Source organism: Pleurodeles waltl, chromosome 6 (assembly GCF_031143425.1).
Source record: "Pleurodeles waltl isolate 20211129_DDA chromosome 6, aPleWal1.hap1.20221129, whole genome shotgun sequence".
Classification (NCBI taxonomy): Eukaryota; Metazoa; Chordata; class Amphibia; order Caudata; family Salamandridae; genus Pleurodeles; species Pleurodeles waltl.
Window position 1 is genome coordinate 1,699,333,585 of NC_090445.1, and position 24,041 is coordinate 1,699,357,625.

General features: G+C 42.6%; 1 protein-coding gene across 1 annotated transcript in view; it reads left to right on the forward strand.

Moving 5' to 3' along the window:
- The window catches only part of LOC138301370 (beta-1,4-galactosyltransferase galt-1-like), a 109,177-nt gene extending 88,082 nt beyond the window's left edge, over positions 1–21,095 (forward strand). The window contains exon 2 of the mRNA XM_069241789.1: positions 14,648–21,095. Coding sequence (XP_069097890.1) covers positions 14,700–16,058 — 1,359 coding nt within the window. The 5' untranslated portion in view covers positions 14,648–14,699 and the 3' untranslated portion in view covers positions 16,059–21,095. The remainder of the gene's footprint in view (positions 1–14,647) is intronic.
- Positions 21,096–24,041: the final 2,946 nt, after the last annotated feature.

Genomic DNA, 24,041 nt, shown 5'->3' on the forward strand with positions numbered 1-24,041 from the left:
CTAGGATGGCCTCATCAACAAGAATTGAGTATAAGATTAGATCCAAACCCTTCTCCACCAGTGTATGCAATCACACATGATAGAACTGAGTACAACTGTGATATACAGACATCATTTCCAAGCTTCTTTCAAGAGAAACTAGGGAAATATGAGGTTTTCAAGCACAAAATCATATTGAATCAGGAGGCAATCCCGGTTAGGCACAATGTTAGGAGTCTACCCCTGGTGTATCATGATAAACTTGAAGTCATGTTAAACGATCTGGAAGAGAAGAAAATGATTGAACCCATAGTGTTTTCTTCTTGGGTATCTCCTATTGTTTTATCTATTAAAGGATCTGGTGAACTTCATTTATGTGTAGATCTGCCTAGTCTTCATAAGGAAATGTGGGTAGACAAACATGCTTTACCCAATATCTATGAGACGTTATTGAAACTGGCAGGAGCTACAGTTTATTCCACTGTGGATCTGGCAGGTGAGTACCACCGAGTGGAATTATATGAACACTCTAGACACCTTAAGGTGTTTATAACATCGAAAGGCATGTATGAATACTTGCATATTCCATTCCATTCCAGATTAGCAACATTGCAATTCAAGGGATTGACAATGACATTTTCAAAATGTAAATTCAGGCAGGATAGAGTTGAGTACTTAGGACATGAAATCTCTAAAGAAGGCAACAAACCTAAATGCAACCATGTGAAAAGTATTTTAAATGCTCCAGCACCTACTTCTAAAGATCAGTTGTTGTCCTTTTTGTAGTTGACAGAATTTTACGTGAGATTTTTGCAGGATTATGCAACCAAGGTGTATCCTTTCAGGCAATTACTAAAGAAAAAAGCTAAATGTGAATGGTGCATGAAGCATCAAGATGCTTTTGAATTATTGAAGAAAGAAATAGCTTGTGCACCATTTCTAAAACCCTATGTTGTAGAAAAAGAATGCGTTTTATAAGTGGATGCCAGTACTGAGAGTTTGGGAGCAGTGCTCATGCAAAAAGACAAACATGAAGAATGGGTAGTTTCATATGCTTCCAGGTCACTAAAGATTTCTGAGTGCAGTTAATCTCCTTTGAAGAAAGAATTCTTAGCTTGTACTTGGGCAATGCAATATTTTCACCAGTTTTTGTGGGGAACTGAATATCTTTTCAAAACTGACCATAAACCATCGGTCAATATGCTGGCTACTGGGGGTGGAAGAATGTTGACTGTTCAATTAGAAAGATAGGCAGCCAAGCTGCAAGAATACCAATGTGTTGAGGAGTATGTCCCTAGTTGCATAAAAATGCATACTGATTGTGTGTCCCAGCTTCCTACTGCTGATGAGGGGAACTGGCGGAGTAAGTAGAGTGTGATGCGGAATTTACTCTAGAGGACGTTAATTGTTGGAATGCAAATGAAAATGTGGTGAAAACCATATCTGAAGTCTTATGGAATGAAGCTTTGCATAGTGCCAATGTTTTGAGAGATGATCAGACTCACTATAGAAAAAGCTGGCCAGAAGAAAGAAAGCTACCTGGTGAAGTTGATTCATTTTTCAAAGTAAAAGAGGAATTAATGGATTCTGATGGTGTAGTCATTAGAGGTGACAAAATAGTCCCACCACAGAACTTAAGGAAGCCCATTTTTATGTGAGTGCCCAAAGGTCATATGGGAATGTCTACCATAAGATGAGAACATGAGAGTTTTACTGGTGGCATGGAATCAATGGTATGGTTGATAACTGGGTGAAAAAATTGCGAGTAGTGTCAAGTAAGCTAAAGCACCGGCAGTGAATAGAAGTCCTGTTGAATATGCTCAAGGACCTTAGCGAAGGGTCCGAGTGGCTATATTGGGATCATTTGGGACGTTAACTAGCAAGGAGGCATAAGCAACTGTTGTAGTTGAATATCTCAATAAAAGGCTGAAGCTGAAAATGATGGAAAAGGTTACTTCCACACAAGACATAGAATTCCTGCATGACGTTTCTCATGAAGGAATATCTGAAGAACTTATATCCAGCAATGGACCCCAATTTGTAAGCAAAGAAATTGACATTTTTTTTAAAAAGATGTGGAATTTTACATGAGAGGGTGTCAAATTATCATCCTCAGGCCAAAGGCCAAGTAGAACATTTTAACAGGGTGGTTAAGGAGTCAATTCAATTGGCCATAAAAAGTTGATTACCTTGAAAGAAAGCTTTAAAGGCTACCCTGTTAACATACAGCATGCCACCTAATTCAGTTACAGGTTTGTCCCCATTTGAAATGTTTTGAGGAAGGAAGCTGGTGCTGAAGTTGATATTGTGATGGTTGAGAGGACAAATGCTAATGATGTAGATACAGATTTTGCCAAGATCAGGAAAGGAGTGAAAATAGATCAGAAGAAGATGTATGAAAGGGGTCCCAAAGCCACATCTGCATGTTCTGATGCTGAAGGTTGGTGATGTAGTAATGGTGAAAATGGGTGGTGTGTTTAATAGGACGTTGGCCAAATGGTCAGATCCTGTAAAAATTTTGGAACTTTTTAGCAAGGCAGGAAGCGTAAAAGGTGGTAAAATATGAAATTTCAGGCAAATTTCTGTGTGCAAAATTGATGAAGAGTCATGGATCAATCAATGGGTGATGAGTATTGAGGTTCTTATTGTGACATGCATGTTGATTTCAACAATACCGATTATAACAGGTAAACTTTAGGAAGAGGTGAGAAATCAGGTGAAATGGGTAATGTACATGATGAGTCAACAAGCTCAGAAGGTATGATTCATAGAACAAGCGCAACAAGGGGTAGTGAATGTGATGATGCATGTGAAAGGTCTGCAAATTCTGGTGACATGGGTCATACAACAAGCACAACAAATAATGGGAATGTTTCTCAGCATTTCCAATGACAATGTGATGGACAAAGGACATAAGGTTGGTGTCTGTAGAAGTATATGAGCTAAGAACATTCCCATGAAATTGAAAGATTTTGTAAAATTCTGACTCTGAGGTTTGTATTTTGTACGTATTGTATTTTTGCGTGTTTCTTATTTTTGTATTGCTTTTAAGTTTCATTTTGTTTTTTTAGTACATTTCTTTTGTTATTTAAGGGGGAGGTCTATGGTGTTTGCTTTAAGTAGAATATTCTTAGACAGGAATGTTATGGTAGAATTCTAGGAAGGTCACTGGGTGAGATATTCCAAAGTGGTCTTCATACTTACGGACATAAACGTATCTACCTCCCTGGGTATGTATCTACTTATCTATCTCCATGTCCATCTGTTTATCTTTCCACCTGTGTGTCTACCTGTCCTTATACCTGTCTGCTTATCTCTCAACCTGTCTATCAATGCATCTACTATCAGCCTATCTGCCTGTCTGTCCCTTTATTTCTCTTTGCATCTATCTATCTATCTATCTATCTATCTATCTATCTATCTATCTATCTATCTATCTCCATTAATTTTCTGTCAAAAGTCAGCCTTTACTATATACTGCACAATGGTATCTATGCTCAACAGCAGTCTTTGAATTCACGTTGATCATATCAGATGATTAAAGGGCAGAGGCTTGTGCCATATCTTCCCATCCAATCATCAGTAGAAATAGAATAGTGCCCAAAGCCCCATAGTGCCCAGACTCCCTGCTCAATTCACCACCATCTAAACACCCAACTCTCCAAACAATAGCCCTGACTCCCTAATCTGCTTACTCTTGAACTGCAGATCAGCAGCTAAACAAGCAGCAGAAATAGCTGAAACTGACTAGAGGAGGAAATTTACATTCTATTCTTAACCAAACCTTGGCTCCCAGAACACTCGACCCCACACTGGACCTGTTCTCACCACAGGCCTATTACATTATACCACAGAACAGACCAGGATGTATAGGAGGCAGACTAGCGATCATTCAGAAAGATGGCATCTACCTTAACACATTCAAGACCACAAACTACTCAACCTTTGAATACCTAGGAGTTGAACTCAAAAAGGTTCAACTTCTGCCAAACTTCATACCATCTATCACCCCGCTGATGATTGCTCGATCTTCAATGAAGAACTATATGACCTGATAGCATGAGTGTCACTAACTGACACCAACAAGTGTTCTTAGGTGACTTCAGTCTTCACTGGAATGACACAAATGACACCACGGCCCGTAATCTAATACATTTACTCAAATTCAATTACTTCAAGCAACTTTGCAAAGAACACACCAACAGCAAAGGAGCTACCCTAGATGTGATAATTGCCAGAAGTCAACTTGTCCCTCTTTCGATCAATCACGTCCGTCGATTGGTCAGATCAGCCCATCATGCACTTCAGTTTCAAGGCTTACCCCAGATCCTACCCAGCCACAGCTATTAGACACATGCACTGGGCAAGGAACATCCTATAAATTCCCCTATCGGTACAGAAAACCAACATCAATGCCCAACTACATTTACACCCCATTTATGCACTATAGATGACCTCACCATCCACTATAGCTCAGCAATGACAAACTTGCTTGACCAAGTGACCCCGCTCAAACTCAAGAGATTCTGAAAGACGCAGTCTAGATTCTGGTTCAAGTTAGATCAAAACACATAGAGGAGGCAACTAAGAATGACTGAAAGATTATGGAGACAGAACCGTTCACCAACACACCTCATTGTCCTCAGTTGTGAACATCTCTCCCACAACAAACACATATTTAGTGAAAAGGACACTTTCTTTCTCAATCAACTTGACCAGGCAAATCACTAGCCACCAATGAATGCTGCGAACAAATATTTAACTTCTTTCCTGAGAAAATAGTGAAATTTAAACTATTTCTTATACACATCACAAGTCTGACAACTCAGCCCTCCTGCTCTGACGATGCAACCGTCTCCATGGTAATGCCCACTCCAGGAAGCTCTACCTCAGACCCGAGAGACCCACCAATAACCAAAGTCAATAATGGTTTCCTCCTACTGAAAAACAGTGCCAACTGGTCAGAGTTCAAACCATTGACAGAAGGAGAGGTCAACAGGATCATTGCAAACTTGAAGATCTCATCCCATACTACTGATCCCCTCCCCTCCTCCCTAATACAGAACCTTAACCACATCATCACTCCATTCAGGACCAACATTTTCAATGCTTCCATCTCATCGAGCTGTGTACCTGTCTCTGTCCAAGTTAGGCCAAGTTACATCCTCTTTCAAAAAACCTAAAGGTGATCCTAGCAACTTCAAAAACTTCAGACCTTTCAGCAACCTTCCTTTCCTAGCAGAAGCATTTGAAAAGTGCATCTTCAGACAACTGAGCCAACCCATCAATAAATTCAACGTCCACAATACCCTCCAGTCAGGATGCAGAAAAGGTTGTAGCATGGAAACTGCTATGCTCAATATATCAGATGACATTCTCAGAACCTTGAAGGTGACTCCTGCCTCCTAATCCTACTCGGCCTGTCGGCAGCATTTGATACAGGTAATCAACAAGCTTTACTTGAGACCCTCAGTCATTGCACTGGTATCAATGGCATGCTCTCGAGATGGTTTGCACCCTCTCTACAACATGAATCTCAACAAATACAAATCAGCATTTGTCTCTCTACCTACAACTGCTCCACAAGGATTTCCACAAGACCTATCCTCTCCAGCCCTTTTTAATCTCTTCATGGGAGCACTCACAATTATCCTGAGCCAAGATGGTGTGAAATACCACCTGTACGCCGACGACATACAACTTTACTACAAAATAACATCTCACAGAGGCATTTGCCATCTGAACACCACAATAAACAACATACAAAAGTGGCCAAGCACCTATCACTTAAAACTGAAACCCAATAAAACTGAACTCTTTTCCCCCAAACAAGCCTTTGCCAATCTAAGAATGGCTTGAGAACATAGACGCACTAAACTGTTCTCTTGCACTCTCCTACTCTGTGAAGTCCCTGGGAATCGTCCTGGACAGAAACATGTCAATGAAAGAGGACATCAACAACTCAGCCAAAGGTGCGCTTTACACCCTGAAACATATCAAGAAAATCAAACTGTTTATTCCCCCCTATGATCTAACGGCTGTAGTGCAATCACTAGTCCTCTCAAAACTCGGCTACACCAACACCATCCTCCCTGGGACCCCAAAACGTCACCTAACACCTCTAAGAACAACTCTTATGAAGCCTCCAGGCTTCTCACAGGAACCAAAAGGTTTGATCACTTCTCACCTGCTCTCAAGAGTCTTAATTGGCCTCCCATAAAAAGAAGATGCATCTTCAAGACAACTTGTAGCCCCCACAAATCCCTTCACACTGCACACCTCAAATATCTGGAAAATAAACTATTGGGAGGGGAGGAATTTGGGCCCTCAGAAGTTCCTTCTCACTTCATCTCATCCCTCCCAAACTGAAAAGAAAAAATCCAAAAATGTTCTTTCTCAGGAAACGCTCCAAGGATTTAAAACTCACTTCCTAAGTATCTCTGCTGTAATCCCTCCTATACTTGTTTCAAATGGAATCTGAAATCTCTATTGATTGAAGAAATACTTCAATCTGCTACCAACCTGACTCATTTTTGTTTGTTTTCTTTTCTTTTTTTTTACCCCACGATCAAGCCACACCGATGAGATCATTTGATACAGTCACTTGACCCAATTAAGCATTTATTTCTGGTGTTAAAGAGACCGATCCATAATGCTGTATCCTTCGATACCTTTTAATATAGTTATATAACATTGTGTTGTTTTTTTCCCCTCTGAATATACTATGTCGACTCTTACAAATCCTTGTATTCATTCTATGGATTCTGTTCACATGACCTGTAAAGAGCTCTGGTACTCTCGGGTCTAGCCAATGCTAACTAAAACTCTCACATAACTAAATATCTGTAGAAGAGGCGGAAGAGTCCCCAAACGGATATGTCCTACACCTCCTCATCAATAGCCGTCAAAGAATTCAAAAGAATTGCAGTGGCGGCTGGTTTGTATTTACGCCAGGGGGGCGAGGGGTCTAGGGGATACAATAATAATATTATTTAAAAAAAAAGAAAAGGCACTTACCTGACGGCAACAGGTCTCCCTCTCCTCACGGCATCCTCCTCTCGTTGTGGCTCCAAAGTGGCATGGGGACCAGGAAACAGCGCTACCAAAACCTGATGCTGCTTTCATGCTGGCAACCAGCATGAAAGCAGCGGCAGGATTGGTGGGAGCAGTCTCTGTCAGCGCTCACCAGAGTGCTGCAAGGCCTCTCCTTTCTCTAACCCAGCTGTCTTAAGACAGCTGGGTTAGAAAAGTTTAAAGTGCACATGCCAGGCTGTTTGTCACAAGACGGCCGGCCAAAGGGACACGCACACTTTAAAGTGAAGTGCAGAGATCCCTGCTGCTGCCACTCAGCAGCAGAGCAGAAGTGGCCTGCTCCGTCCTGACACTCGGTTCAGGATGGGGTGCTGAACAATGATAAGGTAATAAAAAAAGTTTATTACCATTTTATTTTTCAGCTCTGGGGCATTTTTTTAGCGGGGCGACGCTCCTCCGCTCTCGTGGAGAGGCCGCCCGTGAAGAATTGTTATACACATAAGCGTGATTCCAACACTAGAAGCTATACAAACACTGACCTGAGTGTATGCAGTTGCCTTGGAGATCATAGGTATAATACATAGAAACCTAGAAACAAAGGCACCACATCCAAAGGGAACCCAATTTTAATCTTTAAGTGAATCATTTTTTTCACATGGTCACATACTCTGGGTTCAGAAAGTCTAAGGAGTATTGTACTTGTCTGGTGGGGGGCAGACATGCCTCTTTTACTCAAGTGTACCACAGTGAACATTGTTTTCTGATCATCTTGGGTTTGCATGAAGACTGAAAGGGGCTTGCAGTGCAGTCTGTTTCTGCAGACACTGAAGTGCATCTGATATATCTCAGCAGTCCACAGACGCATTTCTCCTAGTATACCTCCCTTCGGGGCTCAGAGGTTTTGAGATATTTAGTTTAAGTCTTTGATTACAACTAGCTGGAAAGTGGTGACCCTTGTGTGAATCTCTGTTTTACAAATAGATCAGCAGGAGTATTTTGAAGAGGAAGCGATTGGAATATCTGTTTGCACGGTAGCTGAACTTTCATTTCTCATTCTTCACTTCATATCTGATTGCCAAGTAGCCCCTTGCTTTGTGAGACCATGTGATAGTTGTTCATGGTGTCTGCTTCTGTTCCTCATGGCTCCCCACCCTTGGAAAAGGGATGATCTTATTATTCTGCTGAGGGTTTGAGTCTTATGGAAGATGCTACGATGGAAAAGGAAAGGTTACCTGCCTGTAACACCTTTTCCCTTGATTGATGGATTCACTAACTGTAAAATATCTTGCCTCCTCTTTTAGAGCAAAGCAGCAGTATAGATATTCCTCTGTGTGAGGCTGTATATATATTATGAAAACTGATTCCAATATACTTTTTTTAAAAGGGAGAAAATATTTTTAAAATACACACAACACAGTTCTAGGTATGTTTAAGCCTGTTTTGATTTTTAATAGCATCTGTTGTATAAATATTGAAAAATTAGAAAAAAGCTACCTTTACAACTATGCATTTTCCCTGCTAAGAAAGCATTCCAAAATGTTGGAAATGTTTGAAGATAATCAGTTTGTATGTATTAATGAAGATAGTTATGACAGAGAACAAATGCTACAGATAAGGAACCTTTCCTTATTTGTGTCTGTGTAGCTATACTCTGGAAAAGTGTCCAGCTCCTCAGTCAAATAAAGAGACAGTCGTGGTCAAGTGGTGGTTTAGGGGGGTTAATGCGTATTTAATGAAGATACAAAACAGTTTTACAGATACTCAACCTCTATCTATCTATCTATCTATCTATCTATCTATCTATCTATCTATCTATCTATCTATCAATCAGTCTATCTGTCAGTCTATCTATCTATCAGTCAATCTGTCAATCAGTCAATCTGTCAATCAGTCTATCTATCTATTGAGTGCTTTACATGACAAAAGAGTGCTGTACAATATAAGAACAAGAGGGAACTACATGTGTGATATGTGGGGCAATAAGAGACCGACAGGAGGATGAAAGGTGTATTTCCAATCTGAGTCGTGAACTCTGCATTGCTGTAGAGTTGCTATTCTTTGTTTTGTGAAGCTTTACTTTTTTCTGCCCAATAAGCAGAAATTCGCAATCATGTGGTGTTTTAAGGAGCCTCATAGTAATATTCTTCCCTCCTTTGTCATCTCCCCCCCCAAGTGGGGCGTAGATTTGCCAGCTTGAGGCCTTCCATGGACAGCAGGGCTCTCTAATCCACACCGACCCTTTCCATTGTCTATCTGACTTGTGTCTGTCTGATGGCTCCAGGAGAAGTCACAACGCAGTCTGGCGCGTCCCTCTAGCCAGATACTGGAGTAGGTGCCACTGAATAAAGTAACAGACTGTTACCATCATTGTAATTATAAATATGAGCATTCTTACTATAACTCACCCTTGTACACAGCATGTAGTGGTGCTCCTTGGCTTCCAGACATCTCCATCTTCAGGCTGCTCTGCTCAGACTCACTTCTGGAGACACTTGGAGGCGTCCTCTCCTCTCACTGATGCTGGAGGAGGCTGCTCGAGGGGAGGAGTCACCCAAATACACGTTGACAAACGCAATAGGTCTGGGCTTTTAAGCGAAGGTGCTTCACCGTCCACTGGGGAGTTAATGTGTGTGGAAAGTCTATGGGAGAATGCGTTTATTGGGTGGATGAGTGAGGGGACTGATGGAAACATTAATGAGTGACGGAGTGAGTGAAGTGCACGTGTTTTTAAAGGGTGACTGCATGGACCATGGGCGAGGCCAAGGACAGATGGGTGGGTGAGTGAGCGCATGGCTGAATAGTAGTGATAATACAATAAAAATGGGGATAATTACCCCCATGATGCCATTAAAGCACTGCGCCAAGAATGCCCACAAAGTATTGAGTGTGAATGTTCAGATATGCCACATATTTCAGTGATCCTGAATGAATGTTTAAGGTTGCCCATTACTGAGCACTCCTTCGTGCGAGGTCAGGTTTACATCATTACTCCTTAACCCTAGATCATGTTCAGATTAAGTGACTACTCGGATTTGCACCGTCACCTATAATCTGCATGGCCAGTTCTGCCACATCACTCAGTAACATGTAATGCATGTTCACATTTGCCCCACCACTGAGTATCCGTAGCATCAGTTCAGCTTTGCCACATAATTGAGTTTTCACTAAAGCATGTTCATGTTTTCCGTTTGTTCACTAATCCACAGTGCATGCCCATGTTTGTACCACCGCTAGTAGCCCTGACGTGTTCAGATTTGCGTCATCACTCTGTCATCAATGGTTATTTATATCGCAATATTGATCTACAGAAAAATTGTGACCAGAACATAAATTCTTGAGATGTTTTAAGTGTAGGTTTTGAGATTCGATATTATGCTATTTTTATGAAACTAGGTGAAAATTATAGTACAACCCAATCACTCGTGCATGCCATAAATTTTACCATCAGTCAGATTTGCACCAACCCTCATTCACAATTTATGCATGCTGAAATGTGTATAATTAACCATCACATTGCAACTTTCAGTGCATTGTCTAATTTACCTCATCACTCTGAACCCCCTACTCTATGTTCAGATAGTAGAATGCTTTTTTTTATTAAACATAGATCCATATTCTGATATACACCATCACTCATTAAAGCTCAGTGTTTATTGAAATTTACACCATCAATTGATAATGATCGTTTCAAGTTCAAATTTGCTGAATCACTCAATATTAATCCATTTTCATATTGGCACAATTACTCATTACTAATTAAAAGATTATCAGATTTACTCCCTCACTAAGTAATCCCCAGTAAATACCCAGGGTCATGTTGACATAAACATTTATGCATGTGGGAAACAGTACGACAGGAGTACTCTTTTAAGTACTCTTACATGCCTTTGTGAATTGGCTCCGAAACATCCACCGCCCTGTTAGTACAAGCACAGAGAGGGCACAGCCCTTTCCATTTGTAGTTATAGTATATGAATATTCCCTCACAATTGCCATGAAGCCAAATTGGTTGAATTTTCGAAGTTTTGGGCCCAATTTACAAAGATGTATGACCATGAAAAAGACTTCTCCATTAGTACTTCTAGTACTCAAATGGTTTTGTGAACCCGGTCCCCACCACCTCACCCTCCCTGGATTGGACCCTCTCTTGGTCGTAGCCTATGCATGGTGATGTTTGCAGCATCACACATAAATCCTCAGTGTAGACTCTGATACAACCCATCCCCCATGCAAGTATACAGAGAGCAAGAGACCTCACAGGCACTGCCTCTCATTTTTATGCCCACAAAATGTTGAAATTCTGAGCAAGCTGTGAGTCTTTTTCAGGTGAACTGTGGCCAGGGGCAGCTGGCACAGTGGACAGGATCATCTTTGGCAAGCCTAGCCAGACCTAGAAGCACTTCAGACGGTTTCCCCTTTTTGTGTAAACATTTATCATTGCATTTTGGTAACAAGAAGCCCAGTTAAACCTCATGCAGAGTATCCATATCCTTCTAGGGTAAGATTGCATTGTGAAGGACGCTTTTTTTAGTGATGAAGAACATTTTAGGAAACATTCAGCAAGCATTCCAAAATGGCCCTGAGGTTAAGACTAAACCATAAGGAGGTGAAAGCTATAACAGCATAAACATTAGGAGAAGCTGGCAGCTATTGTGAGATCTAGTCCAGGAAAGGAAATTGAACCACATGGCTACTGTTTGAATTGCAAAGTTCGTCAGTAATAAGGGGGCTATTTATGAGCCAGTTTGCATCACTCTTGCACCAGGCAACAAGATGCAAGAGTGGCGCATACCTTACATGTGATTTATGCAGAGCGGTAAGGCCACTTTTCGTGGCTCTGAGTGGCTTCATAAATCTGGAGTAAGGCAACGCAGCGCAGATCATTCATTACCTTACTCTGCCGTGGGAAGGGGTTCCACAGGTGTTGACATGGTGTTCCCATGCAACTCCCATGGTAGACTTTGGAATGGTCCAAAAAGATACGCCTTCCCTTAACGCGAAGAAATATTTTTATTTCTCCTCCTTACTCCCTGTTTCTATGTGTGCTGCATTCTGCAGCACATATAGATAGACAAATATGCCTAAGGGGATTGTTTTTGTGCAGGAAGGTGTCCCAAAATGGCAACAGCGCAGGGAAAGTGCAGGAATGCAACGTATTGCCTTAAATATGGTGCATTCCTGCCCTTCCCTGTCATGCAGTGCAGCGCATTAAGGTGACTTGCTGTGCTTCACTGCATGAAATTCTCATAAATAGGCTCCTCAGGGTTCCGTGGGCCCTGGTGCCATTGCACCAGCTGCACCAATGGAAGTTCTCCCCCTGTGTGCTTATACTGGTACAAGAATAAACAAGCATTGTCAAAGTCAACAAGTCTCTCTTTTTGCCTTTACCAGTACCTTTTGATAATGCTGCAAAACCTTGCAAAAAAAAACTAAATGGTTATTACCAATGAACAGCACTCACAACAAAACAATAAAAACTAATGCGCTAGTCCGATGCGGGCTATAAGTACATGCATCATCAAGTATGCGTCATCACACTAATCTGACCTCAGCGTGATGACGTACGTGTGCACGTTGGACATCTTTTCTGGATTGGTAAATGAAAAAAATATAAAAAGCGTGTGGAAGTTCCTTATTTAGAAAGGAGTGGCCTGGCAGCACATTGCAGCAAATTGCAGCTCCCAGGCCCTCCAAACAGGAAAAAAAGTACTAAAAATAAAAATAAAATAAAAAAAGGAACTCAAAGGCGAGGGCGATGGTGAGGAGTGGACATGGTGGGCGAGTAAATCAATGCTGAAGAGTGGCAGGAAGAACTGGTAGCAGTGAGGCAGAGAGCAACAGAGGAGCTGGGTGGCTGGAGGAGTTATATTAGAAAAAGACAAAAAAGCTAATCAGAACAGGTGGGTGCAGCACATGGAGAAAACTGCAAAAAAAACACACATACCCATGGAGTGCTGAAAGAAAGAGTAATTTCCTGATATGTGTAGTGTCTCAGAGCTGTGAGCATTAGGCCACCACTAGGGGCAGACGTACGAAGGACATTACGTAATTAATCTGGGAGGTGTCCGGGTGTGGTGTTTAATTGTTATTGGTATATTGAGAGTTTAGTTACATGTTGTACCTGATGAGTAAAGACATTAACTACAAGCTCCATGCGTGGTGTGTTCTTGCACCTGATGTGGGACTTGGGACGACTTGACAAAGTACAACTGTGGAATAATACAGTACAATCATAAGGATGGTAAAGACACTATGCTAGAGGGAAGGGACAACCTCAAGGAGAGGAAGGAAAGACTTCAAATAAGGAACAAGCAAATGAGATTGACAAAAATATCAACCAATAGTACACAATGGGCTGACCCAAAACACACTCTAATTATTGGAATGGATCTGTTTTGCTTTTACTTTGGCATTATTTTTTTTCTTTTATCAGTACAAAGCCGCCTATGTCCTGAGGTGACTGGGACTAAATGAAAGCAGAGCCTTCACCCAGTACACTAGGCTAGAAAATTACATCTTGGAATGGTTTCTAGCTCATTAAGGGGCATATTTATGAGGGCCTTGAACAAAGCAGAGTGGTACATGCACGACACAAAGCTCCAAGTCATATTTATGAAGCCATGTAAAGCCACTGTGCGTGGCTTTGAATGGCTTCATAAATATGGAGAAATGCAATGCAGCACAACTCGCTGCGTTGCCTTACTCTGCCATGGGAATGAGTTCCATGGCCATTGTGGTGGGTGCGCCATGCAACTCCAATGGTTTTTGATGCCTTCTAAGATTTACAAGGACTTGAAAACCTGTGAATGCGTCAAAATCTTATGCCGTACACATAGAAAGAGGGGAACGCTTCTATGGGTTGTTTTTGTAAGGGAAGGTTTCCCATCCTGCACAAAAAGAATCCTGCGTGCAACGCAGACACCTCTGCACCAAGGTGCATGGGTGCCTGCGTTGGCGCTAGACAGCCGACATGGCACCACCGCAGGGGAAAAGGACAAGAATGCACTGTTTTGGATAAATATGGTGCATTCCTGCCCTTTCCCTATGGTGCAGGGCAGAGCAGCAAGGTCTTGCCTCAGAGCGTGACATTTTGGTAAATCTGGCCCATACTTTGGATAGTGGTGTTTGCATATCCACTAAATGACTTCCAAAAGCAACAGCCTAACTGCCCTTCAATGAATGATGGGAGATGGCAGCTTCAGGAGCCCTCATTGCTAGTGTCAGTTTCTAATCTGCTTTCAGTCAGATGAACGCTATTGGGATTGAAGTGGTGGTCTTAAAAAGTTGGACTCTTTTGCCTTTGTCCACATTGCCTTTAAGCAGAGTTTTTTAATATTTTTTAGAGATATTGTAAATTTATAATCACTTTTGATGCAGAATTAGGATTACAAATACCTAACGTTCTTTCAACCTCGCTTTCTTGTTTTGCTTTTGCGCGCTGACACTCCACTAATGAGTCATCACCCACCTTTTGCATATGTCCTTTTCACCCATGCATGTTTCTCTATGAGGGGTATTTATACACTGGCAACCATTTGCCAGGTGTTCAAGAATCAGGGTGAATTCATAATTCATGAGAATAAAATGCACTAACTCGCCCCTCACATTTGTATTATTATTTTTTTCTGTTTTTCAGATCTCCATTTGGACAATCAGCGTGGCCTTTTGATTTGAAATCGAAATTGAAAATGTCCACTATCAACAGAAAACGTATCTTCATTGTTTTTACACTTATGGTCCTGATAACCGTGTACAGTCTGAACATAAACACAGCAAAAAGCAAATATTTGGCACCAAAGGGAATAAAAACAGACAACTCAAGTTCAAGCCATGCAACTGAATTAAAAAATAAAGAGAGAGACTCATACACTGGTGAGATTTCTGAAGGTTCAATCACACCTTTGAAAAACAGAAGAACCTTCATTGTCGGTGCATACCGTGATGACCGAGAAACACCGAGAATTCGGGTCATTGTAATCGCTCACCGCCAAGAAGTGAAAGATCTGTATTGCTGGCTTCACTGTCGCTCTCGACGCGGCTACTTGTCCATAAAGAAGGCTACTATGGACATTCATACCGACAGGTTTGGATTTCCTTATGGTCCAGCAGATGTGCTTTGCGCCGAGCCACCAAACTGCAACCCGAAGTATATGTCTCTTAATTGGTGGCCGGAAGGGGACAGTGACCAACTACCAGTATTTGAAATAAAGAATCGCAAAGCTCAGACAGTTTCTGCAAATTTTACAGTATGCATTTCCAACTTATTTGGAAATTACAACAACATCCTACAAGTTGTACAGTCAATAGAGATGTATAAGTTGCTTGGGGCACAGAAGGTCATGATATATCGAACTAACTGCAGTGCGTCATTGGACGAAATCCTGCAGTACTACACCGCTGAAGGGACAGTGGAAGTGGTACCGTGGCCGATTCACGAGTACCTGAATACGACAAAAGCATGGAAATACTCTAAGGATCCTAAAGACATTGGCTACTATGGGCAAACAGTCACACTGAATGACTGTATCTACAGAAATATGTACAGGAGCAAATATGTCATACTCAACGACCTGGATGAGATCCTTCTGCCCTACAAACATGAAGATTGGCATAGCATGATGGTTCATCTCCAGAAACAGAATCCAGAGGCTGGTATATTTCTTTTCGAAAACCATATATTTCCAAAAACTAAATTTACATCCACTGACCTGTTTAACACATCGTCTTGGAAAGCTGTACCTGGAGAAGATATTCTCCAGCATGTTCACAGAGAGCCGGACAGGGCCACCTTCTTCAACGCCAGAAAGATGATCTTAAATCCCAGGAAGGTCATTCAGTCATCTGTTCATTCTGTCCTTAAGGCCTACAGCAAGAGCTTTAGGGTACCTAAGGAGGTGGCCATTGTTTCCCACTGGAGAGACCCCCTGCAGGCTGCTCTGCCTAAAGCATCCCTCATCAAGGATACAACAATCTGGAGATTCAATCATTCCTTGATCAGAAATGTTAACAAAGTACTAACAAAGACAAAGCAAATAGCAGTGACCTGATTAACTTCTTTTTATTCCTTGTAAAAAAAACTGCTATTATGTATCCATGTATCTGTACATATCAGCCAAGGGGTCTTACTAAGGGCTTAACTGCAATGACTCAACTTGACAGGTACCTCGGGCAATCTCTTACCTCAGTTGTTAATGAGGATTCAGTTTAAGTGGAGAAGAAGTAAGTCAAGGGCATATTAATGGTTCACATGGTGCTCTTCTGACATGGGCTCTGGCAGAAATTGACTTTTTCAGTATGACTTTCTAGCCTGGCTGGAAGAACTCTATAAACATCACCTCTGCCACCGAAGGCATCCATTTCCACATTGTCCCTCTTCCTTGCACACTCCGTACATAATGAGGTGAATCCTCACCCTGGAGAAAAGCAATCCACCCGTCACCTTAGAAATAGAAAAATTCCTCTGCCATTGTTTTTGAAGTCTGACTCCTCCTCTTCCTGTTTTCCTAACATTTGTATCTGGAAGTTTCTAAGAAGGATATTCAAATATACAGTAAGGAATTGTCTGGAGAATATGATTGAAAATACTTAGGGGGCAAATATTCCGTCCAGTTTATGCTAAATTCATGGGAAAAGAAAGATTGGTTTCCTTATTTGGACCTCTTACCGAATCGAAGGATAAGATATGAATTATTAAGGGCAAGAGTGGGAATTACCCCCGGTTATTGCTCATCAGGGATAAAATTGACTTTAATGGACTCTACAGGCAAATGCACCTGTGGCCTGGGAACTCAATGCTATGTTATGCACATTCTAATGGATTGTTGGACTGTCCTGCCATTACAGAGAACATTTTTATGGCCAATTTTCATAAAATATGGCATTAGACATCATGCACAAGCAGTTTCATTCTTGACGGATATGCGATTCTTGGATGTTGCATGACCACTGGCAGGTTTTTAATTGCTGTAAAATGTTTTTTAGGCATGTCCAGATAGGGATTTTTACCATGTGGTTATATGAGGAAGATTGTAAAGATTTTAATGCTCATTTTAAATGTTTTATTGTGGGAATTTTATTGCATTTATGTGGAAGTTGTAGGGTTTTATGTTGTTTAAAGACTTGTGGTCTGAATAAACATTTGTTGACGGTTTTCATAGGAACTCCACTCAACTGACATTCTGTTCTGTCCGGCTAGTTGTGCCTTCCCCTTCTTGACAATAAGTGTGAGTAGTTTGCTCACATGAGGTTTTTCCATAGTATAGTAATCCCTAGGGTTTCCTATTTTCAGTTAAAACTCATTATAACCAACAAAACACCACCAAAGGAAATATTTGTTTTTCACTAGAAACTTGGATGCACTGGATTTTGCTGCAGTTTTACTGTTCTGGCCCCCTCTGGTGTCAAACAGGATAAGTGCAGCACCCACCTCTAAGCACTTTTCTGTGATGAATGCTCCCTCTATGATCCATATAGGCAATGCTAAGTCACCTAACATGCCCCTGTGTACAGCTGCAAGGTTCCTGGATCCCTCGGTCCACTTCCATGTTGGGAGCATTGCTCAATACTCAGCGTTGGTATCTGGCCCACCTGATATTGGTAGCACCGGCCACGGTCTATGAGCAAAACACTGAGCCCTGGCAGTTATTGTTTCACAAACTAAGCACTGACTTGCGTCCCCTGTGGCTGTTCTCCCCTATGATTTCCATCTTAAAACTATGTTAACTTCTGTATTTGCCTACAGGCAATGGTGATGCTTGAACAAACTGGTGTGTTTAGCTGGCAAGCAGGTTGTGCCAAACTGAAACTAACACACATTCTTTTTAGGGTCGAGCCTGTGCGTCCATGCCCTAGTAAAGGGCTCGGAGCCCGCCCGCCGCTCACCACTTGTTGGTTTGCGTGGCACTCTTCTTTACAGCCTCGTAATTCGTCAAGGCACGTCTGGCATCATTTCAGTTTCTCTGTTTGGAGCAGGGATCAAGCACTAATTGGTTCAATTTAATTAGTACCAGTGTGCTGCGCCAGACGTGGTCATGGTACTATTTTGTTCTAACTTCTAGTGCCCCGCAAACAGAAGGCATGTTCCTGGCAAAAACGTGCCCAGCAGGACAGGCAGAAATTGCAAAGTTTTATTTTTTAAAGCTAACTTCCTTTTACTTTGCCAAGTCGTCTTTTCTCAGTCTCCACTCATGTTTTCTTTTGTTTTTGCTCGCCTGCGATGTTGTTAAAAGATGACAATTAACTTGTTCTAAATATGGAGAACTATTGCATTGCAAATGCTCGTTTCCAGCTTGTCTTTTTACTTTTAATAATGCTTTTCTTGTACTTGTTTGAGGTCTCTTTGCAGTTTGAAATTGCCTGTTGTCCATCGGAGGCACCGTGAGACAGGAGTGCCTGCGTGTCCTTGCTTGAACTTTAAAGATCAACCATTGAATGCACGTGTTCTTTGTTCTCCTGCAGATGTGTGATTCCTGCCTCTGCTGTGTTTTCCTCTTTACTGTATTTTATGTGGTCAATGAGTCGCACACCTGACGTATCTGCTCAAAACTCACTAAAGTACGCTGGTCTCCAGCTGACCACGTCTCTCCACTCCTGTGATGGATTTAGGTTCCACTGCATAAGAATCTGCATGCCACCTAACCACCCACTGTAGTTTGGAGGCTAAATAGTCATTTTCACAAACAAGGGTGTTAAGAGAGCCCTCAGAGACAGGTTAGTGCAAATTCAGCTACTTTGCAACAGCGACTGCCCCAAACCAAATCAAGCAATATGGTGTTCAATGCTGCAAACACAAATTTGGGAATTACGATTGTTACATCTGCAAAAAAATGAAGCAGGCAGGGTAACAGAATCATTTTGGAGAGGGCAACTCTATCCATGGTGGACAATGGCAGCTTGTTTCAAATTCGTATCGTTTTTGGCAGTGCTAATGAGTTTACCCAAGTTCCCATCTATGTTGTCCACATCTTCATGGTAGGCTTGGACATTTAGGTATTTAAAGGTCCTTTCAGACAACTGCAAAGAGACATGGGCCAAAGATCCAGACGTTCAACCACCCAAAGTGGAAACAGACCAGCCATTTCTCCAGTATGTTTAATGCCTGAGCCAAAGCGGTCTAATTGCCCGACGAGAGGGTTCAGGCCAATACTCTGATTTCTAACATAAAGCAAAACATCATCACATGTAGCAAAATAATGTGGGTGTAACCGGACAACAAGTTTCCTCTCTGTAACAGTTGCGTGGCTAGAGCAAACAGTAATGTCGGCAATGGGCACCCCTACATTGTTCCTCTATGCACCTCCCACACTTTAGAAACCTCCTGCCATTGCAAACTCTGATCATAGCTGTACTGTACAGCAATTGTATCCAGGATAATATCTCACCCAAAGCCCATTCCCTACAGTATGAGGACAAGATAACTCAATCTAAGGGTGTTTTAAGCTTTTTCAATATTTACAGAGATTACTGCTGTAACACACCCATTTTGAAACCAGATATTTAGCAGATTAAATAACCTTCTGACATTTCGTGGTGTATTTTTGCCAGGCACAAACTCTTATTGCCAAAAAACACACACATTTCCCTGGTAAAAAAAAGTAAACTTCTGAACAATCACTCACTCATCAATCAATCAATCAATCAATCAATCAGGGATTTGTAGAGTGTGGCTACTCACCTATGAGGGTCTCAAGGTGCTGGGAGAGGTGGGGGGGGGGGTGCTGAGGATCAGTCGAATAGCCAGGTCTTGAGGTCCTTCCTGAACTGTGACGGGGTGGGGGACTGCCTGAGGTGGTTGGGGAGGGTGTTCCAGGTCTTGGCTGCGATGTGGGAGAAGGATCTTCCTCCAGCTGTGGTTTACCAGATGAGGGGGATGTTGGCGAGAGCCTGGTTAGTGGAGTGGAGTGGAGTTGTAGGCTGGTCCGGCGTTTTGTAGGGCCTTGTAGGCATTGGTCAGGAGCTTGAAGGTGATTCTCTTGTCGATAGGCAGCCAGTATAGGTCTCTCAGAAGGGCAGAGGTGTGGCTGTGTCGTGGGGTGTTCTTGATGACACGGGCGGAGGGGTTCTGGATGCGTTGTTGTCTTTCCCGGGTCTTGCCGGTGGTTCCGGCGTAGAGTGCATTGCCGTAGGCGAGGCGGCTGCTGACGAGGGCCTGGGTGACTGTCCTTCTGGCTTCGGTCGGGATCCACTTGTAGATTTTTTGAAGCATGCGCAGGGTGTGGAAGCAACTCAATGGGACAACGCTTACCTGTCGGTCCATTGAGAGCGATGAGTCTAAGATGACGCTGAGGTTGCGGCCGTGGTCGATGGGAGTGGGGGTGTTTCCGAGGGCGGTGGCTCATCAAATAGAGCAATATATTCAATCTAACCAAATATCACAGGAGTTTGAAAAAACATGCAAGGTTCTACTAATATTCTTTTAAAATTCAGACATTTAAAAATCTCATTACATAAAAACACAAATACATCAACATAATGCATATAATACAAAAAGGGAGAATTTTCAAGACAGTCCAATTCGTCTTTCACAATAGATGCAAACCTACTAGTTATGCCACTGGATCTCAATGGGTGCATTCAATAAAATATAGACATCATCCATGCTCTGTAGGTCGTGCTTTTAAATTCCGTTGACATGTTTCGGTGGCATCAACATGTACACGCCACCTTCTTCAGGCCTAATAAATGTATATATCTCCTCCCAATGATATCTCGTTCACAATCAATTGTTTAATGAACCACATGCTCCACTTTATTACTTTCTCTTTGTCCAGTCTCTTCACTTAGCAGTGGTTAATGCTTCCTTAACGATGTGGATCAAACTAGTGTTGTAGATTGCTGCAGTCAGTGGGTTTTCACAGCTTTTCAGTCTTCTAATCCAGAATGTGCTTTCACTTCCAGGAACCCATTCCACTCATCATGGTGTTATATGATCACTACACTCCAATTGTTCTTAACTCTTTATACCCCTACTGTTCGATAGCAAATGAGGCCACCCGGTCCAACTTCTTTGATCTTTTTTATGTAATGAAATGTTTACATGTATGAATTTTAAAAGAACATTATTAAAACCCTGTATGTTCTTCAAACTCCTGTGTATTGCATTTTTTTTCACACTCCTGTGGTGTTGGGTTAGATTGACTATGTTGCTATGTTTCGATAAGTGAGTGATTGTTCGGAAGTTTACTTTTTTTAACCAGGGGAATGTTTGTGTTTTTTAGTTTGTAGAACTCTGTCTCCTTCATTTGAGAGGTATCTCTCATTTCTTTGAACAAACTCTCACTGGTCCCACTAGCCGGGCTTCCCTGATATAATATGAGATCTGCATTCCTGTGGCACCTGCATACAGTGACCTATAAAATGCCCCAAAGACATTATTAATGTTTTAGGAAAGGTGACCCCTGAGTTATAGACAGCCCCTATCTAGGTATACGAAGTGTCGCTTCATGCTAGCCAGGACAACAATCTACCAGTCTTATCCTCCTCTTCATGTTTTCTGGCTAAGAACTCTCTGTTCTATGCTTACTTTGTGTAGTAAGCTGGCTCTGTATATACTATATCAAAATGAGATATAGTGTGCACAACACAGAGACAAAGAAGGTGCAAGAGAGGCCCACGCAGCACTGCGACAAAGGCTCCCACGTCGCCTGAGAACCACTCAGGAAGCTGTGCATAGCACGATAGAGTGCTAGGGACTGGAGCTGCAAGATGCACAAAGAACTTTGTGGAAGGATGCCAACAAGCCTTGGCAGATGCAAAACACTTAGTGCAAAGGGGTACTGTCTTGCGTAGGGAGGCACAGTCTTATCTCCACCAAAGTTGGACATTTGGACATGAGGACTGTTGGGACCACTTCAGTCTACCACCCGTGATGCAGGATCCACGCAGCTCAGCAGGAGAGGTTATCCACGCAGCCAGTCATCGTTGCACTTGGTGCTTGCAGAAGCAGGATAGTGACTTCTTCACCCCAAGGGAGATTCATTCACTCTTCTGATGCAGGCTGAGGACAGGCTGTCTTCAGGGGATTCACAACTGGGAAACAGTTGCAGTTGCTGGCAGGAGCTTGAGATACAATGTTGCAGAAATTGTCTTGTTTCTTTGTTGCAGCTTGCAGAGCTCCTGGAGGGTCCAGATGCAGTTTCTTCAGTGAGAAGCCAAAGTGGAAGAGGCAGAGGATTCCTGCTAGAGTGTTTCAATCCGAATCTGAGGAACCACCCAAAAGAGAGACTCTAAATAGCTCTGAAAGGGGGATTGATCAGCTAACCAGGTAAGCACCTATCAGGGGAGGGCTGTGACGTCACCTACTGGCACTGGCCACTCGGATGCTTCCAGAGTTCCCTTCCAACCTTGAATCCAAGATGGCAATAGCCAGGGACCCTCTGGGGGAGCTCTGAACACCATCCCTGGGGTGGTGATAAGCAGGGGAGTGGTCACTCTCCTTTCCTTTGTCCAGTTTCACGCCAGAGCAAGGACTGGGGGTCCCTGAACCGGTGTAGCCTGGATTATGCAAGGAGGGCACCAAATGTGCCTTTCAAACATTTCCAGTGGCTTGGGGAGGCTACCCCTCCCAAGCCTGTAACACCTATTTCCAAAGGGAGAGGGTGTAACACCCCCTCTCCCAAAGGAAATCCTTTGTTCGGCCTTCCTGGGATCGAGCTTTTCCAGCAACAGGAGGGCAGAAAACTGTCTGTGAGGTGGCAGCAGCTGGGGCTGCCTGGAAAACCTCAGAAGGCAGTCAAGGCAGTACTGGGGGTCCTCTAAGGAGCCCCCAGAGTGCCTGGGAGCATACAACCGATGCTTGCCAGAACATGGGGGTATGATTCCTACACGTGTGATACCAAACATGCCTATGTTCGGAGTTACCATTATGTAGCTGGACATAGGTAGTGACCTATGTAATGTCCAGTACACGCGTAAAATGGCGTCACCTCACTCATGAAGTCCGGGAAAATGACCCTGGAGTTCGTGGGGGCACCTCTGCTAGTCCAAGGGTGCCCTCACACACAGGTACTCTGCACCCTGCCCTCAGGGCTGGAGGGCTTGCTATAGGGGTGACTTATAAGTTACCTGGTGCAGTGTAAATGCCAGTGAAAGGGTGCTTGCACCTTTTCACACAGGCTGCAATGGCAGTCTTGCAGAAGTCTTTGCATGGGCTCCATAGGGGTGGCAAAATATATGCTGCAGCCCATAGTGATCCCCTGGAACCCCAATGTCCTGGGTACCTAGGTACCATATACTAGGGACTTATAAGGGGGCACCAGTGTGCCAATTGCGGGTGAAATACTGTGTTAACAGTATCCTACAACCAATTTCAGAAGGAGAGAGCATAACTACTGGAGTCCTGATTAGCAGTATCCCAGTAGACACAGTCAAGCACACTGATATCAGGCAGAAAATGGGGGTAACCATGTCAAGAAAGAGGGTATTTTCCTACACGCACAAGCAGTCAGACCTATCTCAGAGGCAATGTGTAAAGCGTTTGCACAACACAAATAACACACATGACGCACTATCCCCACCTCAAAGGAAACACAACACCAAGTTAGAAAAATAAAATGTATTGTACGAATCATAATTAGACCACAAACATGTAAGTAATACCCTGCTACCCGAGCGGTTGTCAGAATGTTGCACAGTACTATTACTCTGCAGAAATCCGCAGTAGTCACATATAACACACAGGTTACTTATTATTCTGCAACATAAGCAGTAGTTAGGAAAAACATTACTATAGAGATGCACTGGTCATGAAAGTATCATAAATGCCCATACCAGGAACATTAGAAAACATATGGCAAGTCATGAAAACAAATTAGGATAGAATGCCCATAAAAGGAACATTAGCAAATATATGGCACATCTAAAAAAGGAACAGGTTAACATAACATTCCAGCATGCCCATCAAAGGAACATCTGGAAAATACAGGCAAGGCATGAGCAGCAAATATATCCGTTTAAATGCCACCAAAAGTACCTATCTTTTTATATGCAAGGCATCTCGATTGCCATGAAGAAAACTGTATGCCCCCTGAGCT